Here is a 17346-nt window from a genome sequence, read left to right as displayed (position 1 = left end):
AGAAGCTGAAAGCCAAACTTCACACAGATGATGACTGTGAGTCACTCAACAGACACGCCGTTGCTTCCAGACTCTCATAATAAGAGCTCTGCAGATAATTCATTAACTACTAAGTTTGGCTCATCTTTGTGTGTGATGTGGCATTAATGTTTATGCGTGTGCAGTTCAAGGCATGAGTGTGTTGCATATGAAATAATGCGGGGGTTGATGCATGTGTTTACATGATGTGATTTGTCTGTACTTGTCTTTGGTGTGTGTGTGTGTGTGTGTGTGTGTGTGTGTGTGTGTGGGATGGGTTTGATCAATGTGTATGTGTGTGTATATATGTAGGGTGTTAGTAGCCTAGAGGGTAAGACACTCCCCTATCAACCAGAAGACCACAAAGTAAAAGGGTCAAATCCCACTTGTGTCCCTGAGCATGACACTTATCCCTAAGTGTCTCCAGGGGGACTGTCTTTGTAACTACTGATTGTCCTGATCACTCTGGATAAGGGTGTCTGGTAAATGCCATAAATGTAAAATGTATTTGTGCGTCTAGTGAACTGGCTGGACCACAGTCGGACGTTTCGTGAGCAGGGTGTCGAGGAGAGCGAGACATTACTGTTGAGGAGGAAGTTCTTCTACTCCGATCAGAATGTGGACTCCAGGGACCCGGTCCAACTCAACCTGCTCTACGTCCAGGTCAGAGCTGCATTCACTTACTGCTGGTTATTGTAGTAGGATTGTATTCGGCAGTGTGCACTGTGCTGTGTCCAGCACTAGACTGACCAGGGATTTTCTGAAGGAGCCATTATTGTGTGTATGCTGAGGGTGTGTGCGCATGAAGAATTGTAATTTTCAGAAAATATAGAACTATAGAGCTCATGCAAAAATAAAATGGATACATTTTCATTTTGTGTGACCAGATTGTTCAAATAATCTAGGTTTCCAGCCTTGTTGGAAGTGAAAACCATGACCTGTTCATTTTCATGAAAGACTCTGTGTCTTGCAAATCTCTGGTCTGTTTTGAGGCTGCACCACAGGGAACATTCACACACTGCAGTATATATTCCACCTTTTTAACGGTGTCTCCAACGCTCCTTCATAATTTCCAGTAGGCATATATGTGCATTCTCAGACACTTGACAGTGAAAGTGCTGATTGAGATGATTCATCTTTTGTGTTCGTATTTACATTTTTATTATTACACTTACACACTGGAGCAACGTCAGCTTTTTTTTTTTGTGGTGCATAATGTGAATCTGAAGCCATTAGACGAAGGTACTGCATGTTGTTTCCATTTTATTTATTTTAGTCTGCAGAATGTTAAAATGAATGTTAGAATGATCATCTCATCTGGGCCTCTTTCACACATTTTCGTAAATATGTGTGAAAATGAATCATGATTGGTCGTACAATGATAAATTCTGTATTCTAGTTTCCCCCACAGACCCCCGTACTCTATTCTCTCTAGATCACACCCCATAACCACCGCTGCCTTCATTCATCTCAGCACATCACCATCTGACACTCTGCTGAAGGCCTGATGTTCAGTGTGACTTCTCATTTCCTGAGGGACGCCGCAGTTTATTAATGATGTGCAGCTTCCATGACCTCATAAGCCACCCGTACACAGCAGTGACTGCCAAGAGTGCACACACACACACACACACACACACACACACACACACATTTTCACACACAAACGTAAAACGCAAGCCTGTGTACAGTTTTTTTTTTTTTTTTTTTTTTTTTTTTCGGCGAGTCTCACTGGATAGAATGAGGTTCTTTAGTGGGAGCAGACAGCCAAAGTGTTTCATGGACTGTTCTGGGCTTGTGTGTCTGTTTTGAACCATAATTTGCCCTTCTCCAGTCAACCGGCAGCTGCCCACAGTGTACAGCAGGGCTCAGGTCTGACAGCAGGGAGGTTTATAAGCCGGCCCGTCACACACCACACTGCGTCAGGCGGGTTTGATAAAGTGTGACTCTCCAACCAGCAGAGTTCTGGGTGAAGAATGTCTGCTTTTTCACCTCTCTCTCCCCTATCTGTGCACTCTGTCCACAACTTTCCTCTCTTTTCCTCCCTCCTCTCTGATCAGATTTCTCGCTCTGCCACAACGCGGACGCGCTGACACATAATAAAGATGCCAGGAGGGGGGATAAACATAGGTGGGGGAATGCAGATCTGTGACTGATAGTGTTTGGGAACGATTGAGGAACCTGCAGGCGTGACATCTTGCCTCAGCAGATGTCTCGGGGTATTGTAATAGCAAGACAGCCGTCTGACTGACGTGCCTCTTTAAAAAGATTGTCCCGGTCTCAAACCTTCATTAGCACCTCAAGGCAGCTTATTATCGATTCGCCGCCGTTGTCGCGGAGGAGCGTGATGTAATGTTTTGACAAATGGCAAGCTCTGCGGCGCTCGGGGTCTCTGGTTGGATAATTAGAGATGCTGGCGGCCCTGTAAATGTTTACAGACTGGCTGGAATGCCAGGTCATGGTTTTCTAGCTTTTATGAAGTCATCACACGTGTTCCGAATAAGTAGTTGTTTCATGTCACATGCCCCGAAACCGGATGAGTGTGACGTCCCTAATAAGGCAAGTCTCATGTGGAGTCACTGCTTTGTATTCGAGTTCAGATCATATTTTTATTCTAACCTTCCGCGTACGAAACACCTGATACTAATTAAACACGGGTTGGTGGGGCGTGGCTTCAGGAAGCGGATGGGAATTAGATATTTGCATTACTGGCATAGGTCAATAATCATACAGCTCTTCAAACAAAATGAGCATTTTTTTTCCCCCCGTTTATTTGATCTCACGTCTCTGTAAAATGTAGAATAGAACATGTTCTTTATATCCCTCAAAAACTTCAATAATACTTTGACTTTAATTTGTATAAAAAAAACCTCAACCAAAAAAAGGTTCTGTAGTCATAACAGTATGAAATAGGAGGGGTCAAGTCCACATTGGAGGTTGTGACCTGTTTTTTTGGGGGGTAATTTGGTTGAGATGATCTTCTGATTAGCAGCTTGTTCTGGTGAAGGTGTGTGTGTTGGAATTCAGTAAAAAAATGTGCGTAGAATGGCCAGTTCTTCAATGTCTTATGTCTCTAACATTTCAGATATGGATAAGGAAAAGCAGTTCTTAGGTCTGTGGTGCAAATAAGTCCATTTCCTTTGTTCTTCCAGGCCAGAGATGACATCCTGAATGGTTCCCATCCTGTGTCATTCGACAAAGCCTGCGAGTTTGCTGGAATCCAGGCGCAGATCCAGTTTGGACCACACGTGGAACACAAACACAAGCCCGGATTCCTCGAGTAAGCCTCCCGGTCTGATTGCTGCATGGATGAGAACAGGATATTCTGCAATATTCCACCCTGTCAGCGAGACATTCCCACTCCTGAGCACTTAGTCCCGTCCTTGTTATCTGATCATAGTTTAGGCTCCTCTTTTTCCCTTCGTGGAATGTTGAGGGGAGTGGGTGTTGTGGAGTGGAGCTGAGCTTCTCTGCCAGATCTGAGCCAGGATGACCTCACATGTTTCACCGCAAGGCGCTTCGGGTGTAAACTTGTAAATCTGATTATTTGTAGCCTGAAGGAGTTTCTGCCCAAAGAGTACATCAAGCAAAGAGGCTCAGAGAAGCGGATTTTTTCAGGTGCGTGTCATGTTCTGAAGAGCTCTGAGTTCGAGTGCACGGGTCAGCATTAATGCGCTGTTCTGATTTGTCTTCAATTAGCCACTTTCTTCACTTGCAAAGAACATTTGGCCCACACACTGTACCGTAATCATTTCCATAAGTCAGTTTATACCTGATTTCAAAGCTCCGCGGCCTAATACGCTTGTGGATTGTTCATGGCTCAATTATTGAGGTGGGGTGATGACTGGAAAATGTACCTTTTGTTCCCAGGAGCACAAAAGCTGTGGCGAGATGACTGAAATTGAGGCGAAAGTGAAGTACGTGAAACTTGCCAGGTCCCTCCGGACGTACGGGGTCTCTTTCTTTCTTGGTGAAGGTGGGTTACTAAGTGAAAATGACATGCTTTAGAGAAGGAAAATGCAGACTTCAGTATTAGAAAAGAGCTTTGAAGAGCTCTTGGAAGCTTGAGAAACCGTAGTAATTTTTTTTTTCATAGTTATTTTTTGAGGGCTTTTGATTGCACCAGGAGAAGTGGAAGTTTTTGTTTTTTTGGGAGGGGAGGAGGGAGGGGAGGGCACATCCAGAAGTCTAACAGTGAGCTCGACCATAAAGACCGTGGGAATGACAGGAATGTAGAGCGAAGCCCTCTGTCAGAATCAAGTTCCACCTGAACAGGGAATTCCTCACCCACAGCAGCAGATGTTCTTCAACAGGGCTTTATTTTAAGTGCTTACAAGGAGAGCTGCAAACATCCTGGGTCTGTCCTAGTTGAGGAAAATAGTCTGCAGTTTAAATTGTACAGAAGTGTTTTATAATGAGATGTGTGGGTGTCGAGGTGTCAGATGTGCATTTCTGACACCTTTTCCTTCTTTTCTGATTGAAATGGACATCTTTAGGGCACACATGAAAATAATAAAACTACATGCAACAATACATGCGTTTTTGCTTCAGTCTTTATCAGTACAGAATAATTAATATATGCTATTGAAAGCTATCTATTGGCCAATTGATCAATCAAAACCTTGTTGGAAAGCATGTTTCATGCAAACTCAATGTCCTTTGGATTTGTATTTACTGTTTTTATATTTTTTATAGTTTTACACCAGCCACTATATTTAGGTGAACACTGCACATCTAATTTGTGTGGATTCAGTTCCATTTATTTTTGTGTGTTTAAATAAAGCGTCTAATCGTGTACTAACGGCCAAACGCCCTTGTGTTCTCTGCTATTTTGACGAACATTAGAGCCCACACATTTCTGAAATACCATATTCATAGCCTGCAATTATTCACATATGGATTCATTTACAGCAGTCTAAGAGGAGGAAAAAGACATAGTGATGAAAGAGCTTTTCAGGTGAAGAGAAAGAGTATATGTTGTCCATAGTATTAAACTGATTGTAATGAAATCTGCATTCTTGACTGCATTCTTGGGGAATTGTGCTTCGTTGTGAGAAACTGGGGCATTAAGGGCAATCCGTCCTAGCGTGCCGAACCAGTGGGGGCATGCGGAGAGATGCATATAAAGGTTCTATAAAAGGGAATTTGTCCTTGGATACGGTCTGTTCATGAGCGTGCTGAACCATTTAAGCCACTTCAGCACTAAACAGAATATCTTATCAGCTCATGAAAACAATAGTCTGGAGGACTTTTAAAGTATTTTTGTCTCTCCTCCCTGGATTACGGTCCATTTGTTAGTTTGGGGGGGGCGGTCGGTGTTCCTGGAAATGAGCCTGTGAGTAAAAGCAGGAAGGTTCCCTGACCGAATCCCAGCGAGGAAACACCAAGGCCAGGTGGCGTGTATTGAAATGCGCTGACCCTGGCAGGCTGGTAGTTCCCCTGGCAACCCCACCAGGCACTTTGATGCCCCGTTCAGCCAAGCGGCAGCGAGCGCCGGGTGAAAGAACCTGTAACTCCGCGTGGTCAGCTGCAGACCGGGACTGATCAGAGGGAGAGAACAGGGACATCGGACTGGTAGAGGTGGAGGGAGGGGGGGGTCCTATTGGGCCTTTGCTGTCCCATTTTTTACGCAGCCTGGCATTTTTAATGAAAAGATTATAAAATAAACCCACGTCTTGTCTCATGACAGCTGCCGATGTCGTGTGTGGTTTTATTTTTATTTTTAAACAGGAAAAGATGAAGAGCAAAGAACAAACTTGTTCCAAGGTTGCTGGGCATTACCAAGAGTCGGTTATGCGGGTGGACGAGAAGACAAAGACGTGGTTCAGGAGTGGCCCCTCACCACTGTGAAAAAGATGGGCCGCCTCCCCTAAAAGCTTCACCCTGGTAAGGGCCCCGCCGCTCCCCCCCGTCCGCCCCGTCGTTAAGTCTGATGCACATGATATTTCCATCTGACTCTTGTTCTGTACTTGTTGCTGGAACGTGTGTGTAACAGGCACAACACACTGCTGGAACATCTGCACCAAAGGCAGGTGACAATTTAAAACGGCCGTATGAGTTCAAAGAGCTTTTCCTTCGTGTACATCTCTGCCATATCCTTTTTCCCTCATTAGCACATGACAAATAATAAAATCTTAGTGATTATTTATGCAGTAAATTATAATGAGCAGGGGCAAATTTTGAAGTGGCATCCAGCATTAGCCTGGAGGATGCTGGTTCTGCCTGTTCAGTTTAGTTTATCCTTTGTTTCTACCTTTCATGTGGTAAAGCCGTGGTTAAATGGAATGCTGGCTTAATAAAAAGACAGTGCTGGTAGGTGCGTTTGCCAGCACTGGTTTGAATGAAATATTGCATTCCTATTTCACAGAGGATGCTTTTGAAGTGAGAGGATTTGGCCTCTGGAAAGTAGGCCGCTTCATTTTTAATCAGCACTCAAAACATCACTATAGGGTACACAAGCTGTAAAAAAAAAAAAAAAAAAAAAAAAGTAACTTCTCGCTTTAATGTCTTACAGCTTAGTATTAAACAGCACAGCCACCAGTGTTGCCTAGCAGGGCCTTGTGATAGGATTCCAGAAACTACAGTGATAGATTACCACCATCAAATAATTCAGTAAAGGGCATGGAAAAGTTACAGTAGTAGTGCATTTGAAGATTGATTTCAGAGACAGTGGAAAGAGAATGTTGGCTTAAATCAAGAAAATGCTGAAGATTTGAAGTACTATTGCTATTATATCTACTCACAGTACCTGCAATTGCTATTTAATGTGCTTTTCTGTAACTTGCTAGCAACTACAGAAAATTGGTATAAATAATAGTTCCAGTCAGTATGCCGTGAAATCTACAATATATCTACAACATTATGAATCAAGAAAAATTATCTAGTATTGGACTGTATTGATGGATGTGGGGTGAGAATTCCAATGAGCTCTATGCAGAATGACGCTTCATATAACTACATCTTTCTTCAATCATCTAAAGATATGTGTATATATAGCTCTGAGGGGGAAAAACTGCCACTTAAAAAAATTCTATGTCGTTATTTGTTGAATCTTTACACCAGCACACGTTCAAGAGATCAAATTAAACCATGGTTTGTATTGGTAGACTGGTACTCCTTTAAGCTGGCAATATAGAACAAATTACAGCAAGTAATAAAAATACATTCCAGTCTTGTGTGTGTGTGTGTTGTGTGTGTGTGTGTGTGTGTGATATTTATATATCTATATTATATATCTATATATATCTATATCTATCTCAGTATATAGATATATATATATAATCTCTCTCTATCTCTCTATACTCTACTCTATCTATATCTCTATCTATATCTATCTACTATCTATATATCTCTATCTCCTCTCTCCTCTTTCGCCCCGTTTACTTTTACTCAGTTTTTACTCACGGCCTATGAGTCTATATGATCTACATTAATTGACTGTGTCCTACAAGGACAACCGGTGACCTTCAGTCACTGAGCTCAGACCATGCAAGCCGGGCTGGGGGACTCACAGGAAGCAGAACAAGGATTTGTTAAGAGGCCCTCTGTTGACTGATTAGCCTGCATGGGAAATGTTATTTTAAAGGAAAGTGGGGAAATGACTGCATTTTTTTTTTTTTTTTTTTTAATTCAGGACTTTGGCGAATACCAGGAGAGTTACTACTCAGTCCAGACTACAGAAGGAGAGCAGATCTCCCAGCTCATTGCTGGATACATTGACATCATTCTCAAAAAAGCAAGTCCACATGCTTTTGAAATACCCTTTTAGAATTACCGATCAATGCAGATGGCACCAATATACTGTATGTTTGCTTGTTTTTTCTTCTCTGAACTCTGCCGTTCTCTCCACTAACAGAAGCAGAGTAAGGATCGTTTTGGTTTAGATGGTGATGAGGAGTCCACTATGTTGGAAGAATCAGTCTCCCCAAAGAAGTATGAGCTGCTCTCTTCGCTACATAATTGCATGAGAGTGTTGTCTTGTGATGTTATATATAAAAACAAATTGGTGACAATTACACAACTGAATGCATTATTGTTCATTTCTTGGCGTTGGTATTTGTCTGTGTTGGTTTCTTCATGCTTATACGCTTGATTTCACTTAACATTTAATGTAGGCGTTTATATCCAAGTATTATGAATTGGTCAGTGGGATTTACCAATTGACATATATGCTCACCCACAGAATTTGAAAGGATTGGCGTGGGCGACGATTTCTGTCCTAGACTACCTCTCTACCAATTTAACATCCCTATGGCGTGTGTGTGTGTGTTGAGTGTGCCAGTGAACACTTGACTGTGCTTTATAGATGCTGCTCTGCACGCTGATGGTTTGTCTACTAAACAGGGCCATGTTTTAATAATGGCCAACACCAGCTTATTATTGCATGTGGCTCAAGCGTCAGCTCACATTTCTCCTGGTTTGTTGTTCTACGGGTGAAAGGAGGTGAAGCCCAGCGGACTCGCTGTCTGACTTAGAGAATTCGTTTCACAAGGAATCCAAATGGCTTTTTTTTACTGTACAGTAAAAGGGTCTCATGGCCTCTGGCAGACGAAATGCATGTTATAATTATTTCACTATGAAGTCATCAGGAAGATTTCAATTAAGCTATCCTGTTCCTGGAAGCTGACATTACTTTCTCCGCAGCGCTCGCCGGTCTGAAATAGCCGCCTGGTCTTTATCCCGGAGACAATCTGATATACAGATGGGCTCTCATCCTCTCATGCATTGCCTAGGAAGCGGTTGTTATTGGATACCGCCTCCCTCTCTGCACAGCCTTCTGTGACAGACACCAGGCGTCACATCCGCGCCGCTGGCACTGCCAGCGCTGTTTTTTTGTTTTTTTTGTTTTTTTTTGCTCCCAGCCCCTCCGTCTGTATAATACACAAATTGATGCTTCTCACAATCAGCTGTAATTATGCAAAAGTGCCTGAAGGCTGTGCTTACAGGAGCCGGGGAACAGCGCTTCTCCAGAGCCACAGTTTAATGGCTGCGGAATATGGGGAATTACGTCTCATTAGCACCGTATTTAAGATTCCGGGTAGATACACGCTGAGGTGGAACGAGCCAGGTTTCCAAATGCATTAATATGTTTTGTTGAAGCCCCTGCACTGGAACAGGTGATTTTGAATAATTAGTTCTGCTTTCTGTCTGATGAATTTGGTTAATTTCATAAATAGTGTTAATTTGGAAAAACGGCAACAATGTAATTGCCTTTTTTCTAGTCTGTGTGTGTGTGTGTGTGTGTGTGTGTGTGTGTGTGTGTGTATATGTGCTTTTTTTTGGCTGCTTGTGTACTGCCTTGATATTTAACTGTGTGTATCTCCAGGTCGACCATCCTGCAGCAGCAGTTTAATCGGGTGGGCCGGGTGGAGCATGGCTCGGTGGCGTTGCCGGGCATCATGCGCTCCGGCTCCGTTGGGGGACCAGACACCTTCAATATGGGCACCATGCCCTCTGCACAGCAGCAGATCACCACTGGCCAGATGCATCGTGGGCACATGCCCCCGCTGGTGAGGCTGCCTACTCACCACAACCTGCTTTTACTTTTCAGTCAGTTATTTTGGATGTTAATGTGTGTGTGTGTGTGTGTGTGTGTGTGCGTGTGTGTGTGTGTGCGCACAGAGTTTGGCCCAGCAGGCCTTAATGGGGACCATCAACAGCAGTATGCAGGCGGTGCAGCAGGCCCAAGCTGACTTGGGGGAGGTAGACAACCTGCCTCCTCTGGGACAGGACATTGTGAGTGAAGATCCTCTGATATGTTTGCAATCATAGGAAAATATATCCAAGTAGTAATTTGTGTAACTTTACAGTTACTCCTGATTTGATTGTAATGTAACTATTTTGAAAGGACACAGCACTAAACATGGGGCTGTTCACTACTGTAAGGTAGTGAAGGAAATAAAATAGGAAAGAACTGCTTTGTATTTGTCTGCATCTTGAGGTTGCTTGTTCTATGATTTATAGTCACACAGGCATGAATTTATCAGACATATTAAGGGGGAACAGATTTTTTACCCCCTTAAATTGCAGCTCCCCTATTCGATGGTTTGTGTTCTGGGTGACAGAAATAATTTCACAATCTTAAATAAGTATTTAAACTGGGTGGAGCCAGATGATTGACAGCTCTCATATTGGATGATTTCAAACTTGTCAATGAGTCACATGCACCAACTTAATTAAAGACGTCAGATACCAGTCTGATTAGTACAGGTTTCCTTCTGTCAGCTCCTCTCAAGTTCTGGAGGGTTCCTCCTTGTCACTGGCATATTGGTTTCTTGAATAATTTTTCTGAATGTAAATGATTTAAGGTACTTGTTTTAATTCAGGTGTAATCATGCAAAATAGGCACATTAATGCTGACTGCACCCACTGCGTTGTGCTTACACAATCGCTGGCCTATGACTGAATGTTTTTCCCACGGTGCACCGGAGACTCGTTTTAGGCTCAATTTGATGGTCTAGTTGTGATCATTCTCTTTCCCCTTAAAAGGCATCAAGGGTTTGGATTCAGAACAAAGTGGATGAGTCCAAGCATGAAATCCACTCTCAAGTAGATGCCATCACCGCTGGAACGGCATCTGTAGTCAATCTTACAGCAGGTGAGTGTTCAATAGCCGCGGACTTGCCTCCCATTACCTAAGGCGTCGGCTAACAATTGCCTTCCTTAAGGGGCTCTGTTTTAAAGGGCCTCTACCACGGATGGATCCTGGGTCTTTCAACTCCCTTATTTAAGTTTGGAAGGCAAAGTGCTGGTAAGAGAGGAACCGGAGATGTTCGCTTGCCTCTTCTGTCCAGTCCAAGGCAGGGGTGGCAGAGGAGAATGTAGTCCATGTTTTTGGAGTATTTTTCCAATTGCCCCAATAAATATTTCTATTGATGAATAAATAGTCAGCATGGTGTGCTGAAGCTGAACGGCTTGGCAGCATCTCCACAGCTTCCCGGGCTCTGGAGAGGCGCCGTGCAGTGCTGTGCCAGATCGGCGTTGGATTTAATATCCTGCAGCCATCTGTTTGATGGCACAGAGATTCCCAGTTAACAGCCTCCCAGCTGAAACTTCACTCTGTTTCGCCCAAATTTTACATCTGTTCAATTCTGTCTCCGAATGAGTCCGTCACCTGTACCTGCTTCCCTCTCGCCGACCTGCTCAGGAGACCCAACAGACACGGACTATACGGCCGTGGGCTGCGCCATCACCACCATCTCATCCAACCTGACCGAAATGTCCAAAGGGGTGAAGCTGCTAGCCGCCCTCATGGAGGATGAGGTTGGCGGAGGCCAGAGCCTGATGGGAGCTGCGAGGACGCTGGCGGGGGCCGTGTCTGACCTCCTGAAAGCCGTGGAGCCGAGTTCTGGAGAGGTGATGTTCTAAAGCTTTGTGGAACTGCTGCCATGTTTAGTTGGGTGTTCGTTAAGTAATTTGAATGAGTCTTTTAGGAATGCCAGTGACATGATAGGCTTCATGCCAGTTTGGGACACACAGAGCCACCTGCATGCAGGATGGTTTTCATTAAATGCTTGATCCTTCTGAACCACGAGTAATCATTAACTCTTAAACCACTTTTGTTTTAGTGTATTGACTTCATAATGTAATGTAATGATTAGTCTTGGCTGGAATGGAAATTAAGGTTTTAAAACTCCAGCAATGGACTGAGTTCTTGGACTGTTTGCTAGCTCTGTCTGGATTTACAGATGTCAAGGACTGCTTGTTATTTATGGTGTTTAGAGATGAGGCAGTAAAGACCCACGCAGTCCTTTTTTGTTGCATCCAGAAGACAAACTATAGTGGTGTTTTGTTTTTGTTTTTTTTTTATAATTTAAGTTTAGAATGACTGACTGTTCTCTCACACCCTACTTCCTCATTCGGGATTATTTTGAGACCCGTCCTGTCAATGATTCAATGTCCCTATCCCAACGTTTGCTACCAAATCAAAACTAGATCCAAATCAAAACTAGATCCACTTTAATTTAAGCAAACTGATTGGTAAACTATGCTCCCAATATGGTATTCAGCACCACAAAAAGTCAAATCCCAAAGCACCATTAAGCCGAGACATGCTGCGATCACCCCCTTAATCATCCATGGCTACATGGTGCATGTCGCTGCGGTTTGTAACAGTGTGCCGATGTCCTCCACAGCCCAGACAGACGGTGCTGACTGCTGCAGGAAGCATTGGCCAGGCCAGCGGGGACCTCCTTCGCCAGATGGGTGAGGGGGAGACGGATGAGAAGTTCCAGGTACTCACTCGCTTCAAAAGCTTCATTTGAAGGATTTTGCTATGCTTTATATATTTTTTATATATTTTAGAATTGTGCCAAAACCCTTAAATTAACTCAGGCCAGTTGTTCAATTTAATGTCATGTCAAATGTATTTTGCTAATGAAATGGCTGATCCAGTTTACTGTTTGAAACAGCGGAGTGAATCTCACTCTGCTTGTGCGTAGTGTGTGTGTGTGAGAGAGACTCTGCTAAACACGTTACAGGACATTCTCATGAACCTGGCCAAAGCGGTGGCCAACGCAGCTGCGATGCTGGTGCTGAAAGCCAAGAATGTGGCGCAGGTGGCCGAGGACCCGGTGCTGCAGAACCGAGTGATCGCCGCCGCCACGCAGTGCGCTCTCTCCACCTCCCAGCTGGTGGCCTGCACAAAGGTACAACGCCGCTGTGTATATGCGATATATATCGATTCTGAATCTTCCTGCCCAGAGATACGGTGCAAAACAACCTGCAATCGGTCTTAAACCTTTTTGGATGAGTGCTGCATTTTTTTATTGGTTGATAGAGATTTGAAATTGGTTCTGAATTCTTTGAAAACATATAATTTTGTTGTGATTGTAAAGTCTATTCTGCTGAAAGTGTACTGGTATTCTGATATTACGGGATTATGAATGATCGGTGAAGTGTTCAACCCATGTTTTTTTTACTTCATTTTGGTTTTTTGGTATTAGCTGCTATCAAACTTATATACATCTTTATAAAGTACTGTGGAAAGTTTTCTGCAGTGTGAACAAATGCATTCAAAAGAAATGCATTCATAAACAAACAAGTTATTTTTATCAGTTCAAAAAATGAATGAACAGAATGAAATCTAAACCAAATGACCACATGTACACTTGCACACAGTTTGCTGAAAGCTAAAGTGAAGTGATTGTCATTGTGAAATGGTTCAGGATTGGAACCGCAAACCAGTTTGAATCCCGTTCCACCAAGGTGCCACTAAGCAAAGCACCGTCCCCACACACTGCTCCCCGGGCGCCTGTCATGGCTGCCCACTGCTCACTCAGGGTGATGGGTTAAATGCAGAGGACTCATTTCACTGTGTGCACCGTGTGCTGTGCTGCTGTGTATCACAATGACAATCACTTCACTTTATGGGTCCGTTTCCTTACCCGCTAGGCCACCACTGCCCCTACACTACCACAAACTTACACTGTTCACCTCAGATCTTCTTGCCTGTAGGTTTCCTACATGTAATCCCAGAGAGACATGGTGATGTTGAGATCAGGGCTCTGGAGGTGTCATAGTGCATTTCCTTGTTCTTAATTATGAGAATTGTCTGCCTGACAATTGTCTGCCTGAGAATTGTCAACTTTGAGGACAACATTAATCCTGACTAAATCTCCATCTCTGATGGCAGAAATGCAGCCCCAAACTTGCAAGGACCCTCCACCATGCTTCACTGTTGCCTGTGATCATTCATTATTGTACTGCTCTCCGGGCATTTTACTACAGATATTTCTAATGCGGACTCGTCAGTCCTGAGCAAATCTGCCATATTGCTTCTCCCCGGCTCCTATGCTTTGTGATTTGTTTGCCTTGTTTTCTATGTCGGTCAAATGGCTTCCATGAAGGCTTCTGGCCAGACTTCACTGGATGGTTGATGGGTGTACCTGGGTCCCACTGGTTGCTGATGGCACTGCTGGACAGTATTCAGTATAATGACCTTGTGTCTTGTTAGGGTGTTCAGTCTTGCCTTTGTGTGTGACCCCTTGGCAACCTTTTAGTAAATGACCGTGTTTGAACTCGTAAGGGCAATTGATAATCAATAGCAACTGTCTGATTGTTAGCGCCTGTGTAATACTACAAAAATCTGGACTTTGTGCAAGTGTACCTATAATAAAAGACAAAGGTTAATAACACCAAATGTTGATTTGATTTTAGAGTGTTTTTTTTGCTGGAATTGAAATTAAAAAAATAAACATTCTTAGTTTATAGGATCCACACCCATCTACAACTTTTATGAAGGAATAACATCTCCATTGCCTGACTGTTTTCCAGGTGGTGAGCCCCACCATCAGCTCTCCCGTTTGCCAGGAGCAGCTGGTGGAGGCCGGGCGGTTGGTGGAGCGCTCGGTGGAGGGCTGTGTGAAGGCATGCCAGGCAGCCACAGATGAGGATGAGTTGCTGAAGCACGTGGGCGTCGCTGCGGGCACGGTGAGCCAGGCCCTCAGTGACCTGCTGCAGCACGTCCGTCACTACGCCAGCTGCGGGGAGCCCATTGGACGTTACGACCAGGCCACCGACACCATCATGACTGTCACTGAGAGCATCTTCACCTCGATGGGTGATGCTGGTGAGTGCTTTTTTTTTTTTTTTTTTTTTTTTTAAAGAACTATACCACATTACTTTCTTTATTAAAAGCTCAGATACAGCCCAGCAGCTCCGATGTCCGTTGTGATATAGATGGGCTTCAGAAAAGTGCTTTAGGTTTGGTAGCTTGTGTCTGGCGTTGATGGTTTGTTGTATCTGGATGTACTTTTTTTTTTTCTTTCTCCCTCACACTGTGGGGATGGTGCTTTGCTCAGTGGCGCTCCCCGGGCTCTTTTCGTGGCTGCCCACTGCTCACTGAGGGTGATGGTTAATGCAGAGGACACATTTTGTTGTGTCACCGTGTGCAGCGCTGCAGTGTTTCACAATGACAATCGCTTCAGCTTTCACAAGATGCAGCCTTTGTTGCCTGCTAGCGTCTCTCAGTCTCTGGTCACATGGACGTGATTAACCGTCCCGTTGTCCAACTTGAGGTGGTGGAGCCAAAACTTTAAAATGCTTCCATCACAGCAAAAATTCCCTGATTTGGAGAGATGTAAATGTTCAACTTTTTTTATTACATAATATTACGAGTTTTATTTCGTAGTCCTGTTTCTTCAATTTTGACCCATAAATCCAAACTTTTGACAGATAGTGTTTGTGTTAGTGCTAATTGTGAAATGAAAAGTTGGGTTGCGTTGCAGTGGATTGGTGAGGTGGTCATGACAATTGCATTTTTTTTTTTCCTCTTTTGTGCCTGTTCACATCTTTACAGCCTTATTATTTAGAGTACGTAAGAATTCGAGCTGTTTCTCCAGTCAAGGACCATTGATTCCATTTGCACTGGTCCGTTTCATCTCAGGAACATTTCCCTGCATCCTGTTGTATTATTCAGTATCTAGTGGCACATTTGTTCTCTGCACCGTTAGATCAGTCATTAAGCTGTCAATACTGGCAGGGGCGTAAACAAGAGGTTTTCCGTTCATCTGTTCCAGTGCTGTGGGAATTGACACTGCACCCCACTGCCCACTTTAAAAAAATAAAAATAAAAAATTATTATTATTATTTCCCCAGTTACGAGATCCTCTGTGCAGCGGGTCGTTTCCCTTTTCGAGCGAGAGGGAGAGATCTGAGGTGCTCCCAAAGAGCGACGGTTTCTATTAACGGGACATCCTGCAGTCCGTCGCTGAACTGTTTCCTGAAATATTTGTTATGGTATGGCTGCGAGTTTGAAGAATTTCCCCGCCCACTCTGTGCTGGCGGGGCTGTTGAAAACATGTCATCTAAAACCCACTACAGAACCCGGCGCCTGGTCTCAATCATGTTTGCTGGGGGCTTTGAAACTTAAAAGAAAACACATGGCATCTGGGGTCTTTTTTATTAAATCAACAGTATGCTCAATCTGGAGATATTTGCATCCTACCGAGCAAAAATGTCCAACATCTGTAGAGGTTACGCACCTCGCGCTTTTTCATGTGTCAGTCTTTTGACGGGCTATTTCGGGGCTGTTATTTTCGGATACGGTGTAGGTGTTGAGGAAAACACAAAGCCTTGTACATAGAGCAAGAGACAGCGAATTTCTTCTCTGCCTCCACGCCCCCGTCCCCAGAATCGATTACCTACCCATGGGGTCACCGGGGTGCACGTCACTGGTACGTTCCTCAGTCTGGGCCGGGAACGAAACGGCGAGCCTCTTCCAAAACCCCGCTGGCAGGTTGGGTTTGAGGAATGCGGGGTGTTTTATTGCCTGTTGGGCTCCGAATCGCTTGTAGTCAAAACACCGAGCCACGATGTCAAATGAGCAATTAGTCTGTGGTCTGAGGAATGCTTCCACTTATGCAGTTGTGTGTTTTTTTTTTTATTAAATTTTTTTTATTTGTTGTTTTTTTTTTTTTTTTACTTTTTTAATGTTTTGGTGTGTGTTTTTGTAGGGGAAATGGTACGGCAGGCACGGGTTCTGGCCCAGGCCACCTCCGATCTGGTGAACGCGATGAGGTCCGACGCGGAAGCAGACACTGATGTTGACAGTTCCAAGAAGCTCCTGGCTGCCGCCAAGCTGCTGGCCGATGCCACGGCCCGGATGGTGGAGGCTGCTAAGGTGAGCGAAGGAGCGGCATATAACGTCTTAAAAGGGTGTCACTGTGTTCCATCTATCTCTGTTTGAGCGTGGCGGCGCGCGATCTTACGTCTAAAGAGCGCGTATGAAACGACCTTCTCTGAGGCTGGCTAATTGAAAATGACAGGTCAGTGCACTTAATGTGGAGAAAGTTGCTCTGTCTGCCCACATGTTAAAATATACATTCTGAGGAGCTGGGCGTGCAGCTTTCATACAAACTCAATATTCAAATGAGCATCACATTCAATCACATCCCGTTGCCAAGTTCATTTCAATAAATAACTAAATATGTTAGACAGGAAAGAACGCAATCTTTCATGATCTTTGCCTATGAGATGTGTGGAAGTAGTGTGCATTAGAGCTGTCATTCTTGATTAAAGTTGAACTCAGTTCCTCTGTAAGAAAAAGGTAACTAGCGTTACCTTCTTGCATAGCTACTTGCGTAAATCCTGAGGACGCTTTTGACCTTTCACTAACACTGAAACACAGTGTTTTTCCTTCCAGTCTGAAAACCGTGCCAATGGTGTTCATAAGTCATTTTTCCTCCTCTGTTTATTCTGCATTACCCAGTACAGACTCTTTCATCATATGTGATACAGTGCATGCACCCTTCAGCATTAGTTTAAATTACAGACTCTTATTTAATCAGCCTTCAGAGGCGTGGACCAGTGTAAAAGTCCAGCCTGTGA

General features: G+C 43.9%; 1 protein-coding gene across 2 annotated transcripts in view; it reads left to right on the top strand.

Annotated features, from left to right (window-relative positions):
- The first annotated feature begins 5866 nt into the window (after positions 1 to 5866).
- Positions 5867 to 17346, top strand: part of LOC114766907 (talin-2-like) — a 50150-nt gene continuing 38670 nt past the window's right edge. For both annotated transcript variants that reach the window (XM_028958265.1, XM_028958264.1), the window contains exons 1-11: positions 5867 to 5904; positions 7652 to 7753; positions 7874 to 7950; positions 9344 to 9527; positions 9640 to 9753; positions 10507 to 10615; positions 11165 to 11373; positions 12153 to 12251; positions 12498 to 12665; positions 14293 to 14587; positions 16473 to 16639. In XM_028958265.1, coding sequence (XP_028814098.1) covers positions 7922 to 7950; positions 9344 to 9527; positions 9640 to 9753; positions 10507 to 10615; positions 11165 to 11373; positions 12153 to 12251; positions 12498 to 12665; positions 14293 to 14587; positions 16473 to 16639 — 1374 coding nt within the window. In that variant the 5' untranslated portion in view covers positions 5867 to 5904; positions 7652 to 7753; positions 7874 to 7921. The remainder of the gene's footprint in view (positions 5905 to 7651; positions 7754 to 7873; positions 7951 to 9343; positions 9528 to 9639; positions 9754 to 10506; positions 10616 to 11164; positions 11374 to 12152; positions 12252 to 12497; positions 12666 to 14292; positions 14588 to 16472; positions 16640 to 17346) is intronic.

This window comes from Denticeps clupeoides, chromosome 17 (genome assembly GCF_900700375.1).
Source record: "Denticeps clupeoides chromosome 17, fDenClu1.1, whole genome shotgun sequence".
Classification (NCBI taxonomy): domain Eukaryota; kingdom Metazoa; phylum Chordata; class Actinopteri; order Clupeiformes; family Denticipitidae; genus Denticeps; species Denticeps clupeoides.
The sequence above is the reverse complement of the archived record's forward strand: the minus strand, read 5'-3'. Positions and strand labels throughout refer to the sequence as shown.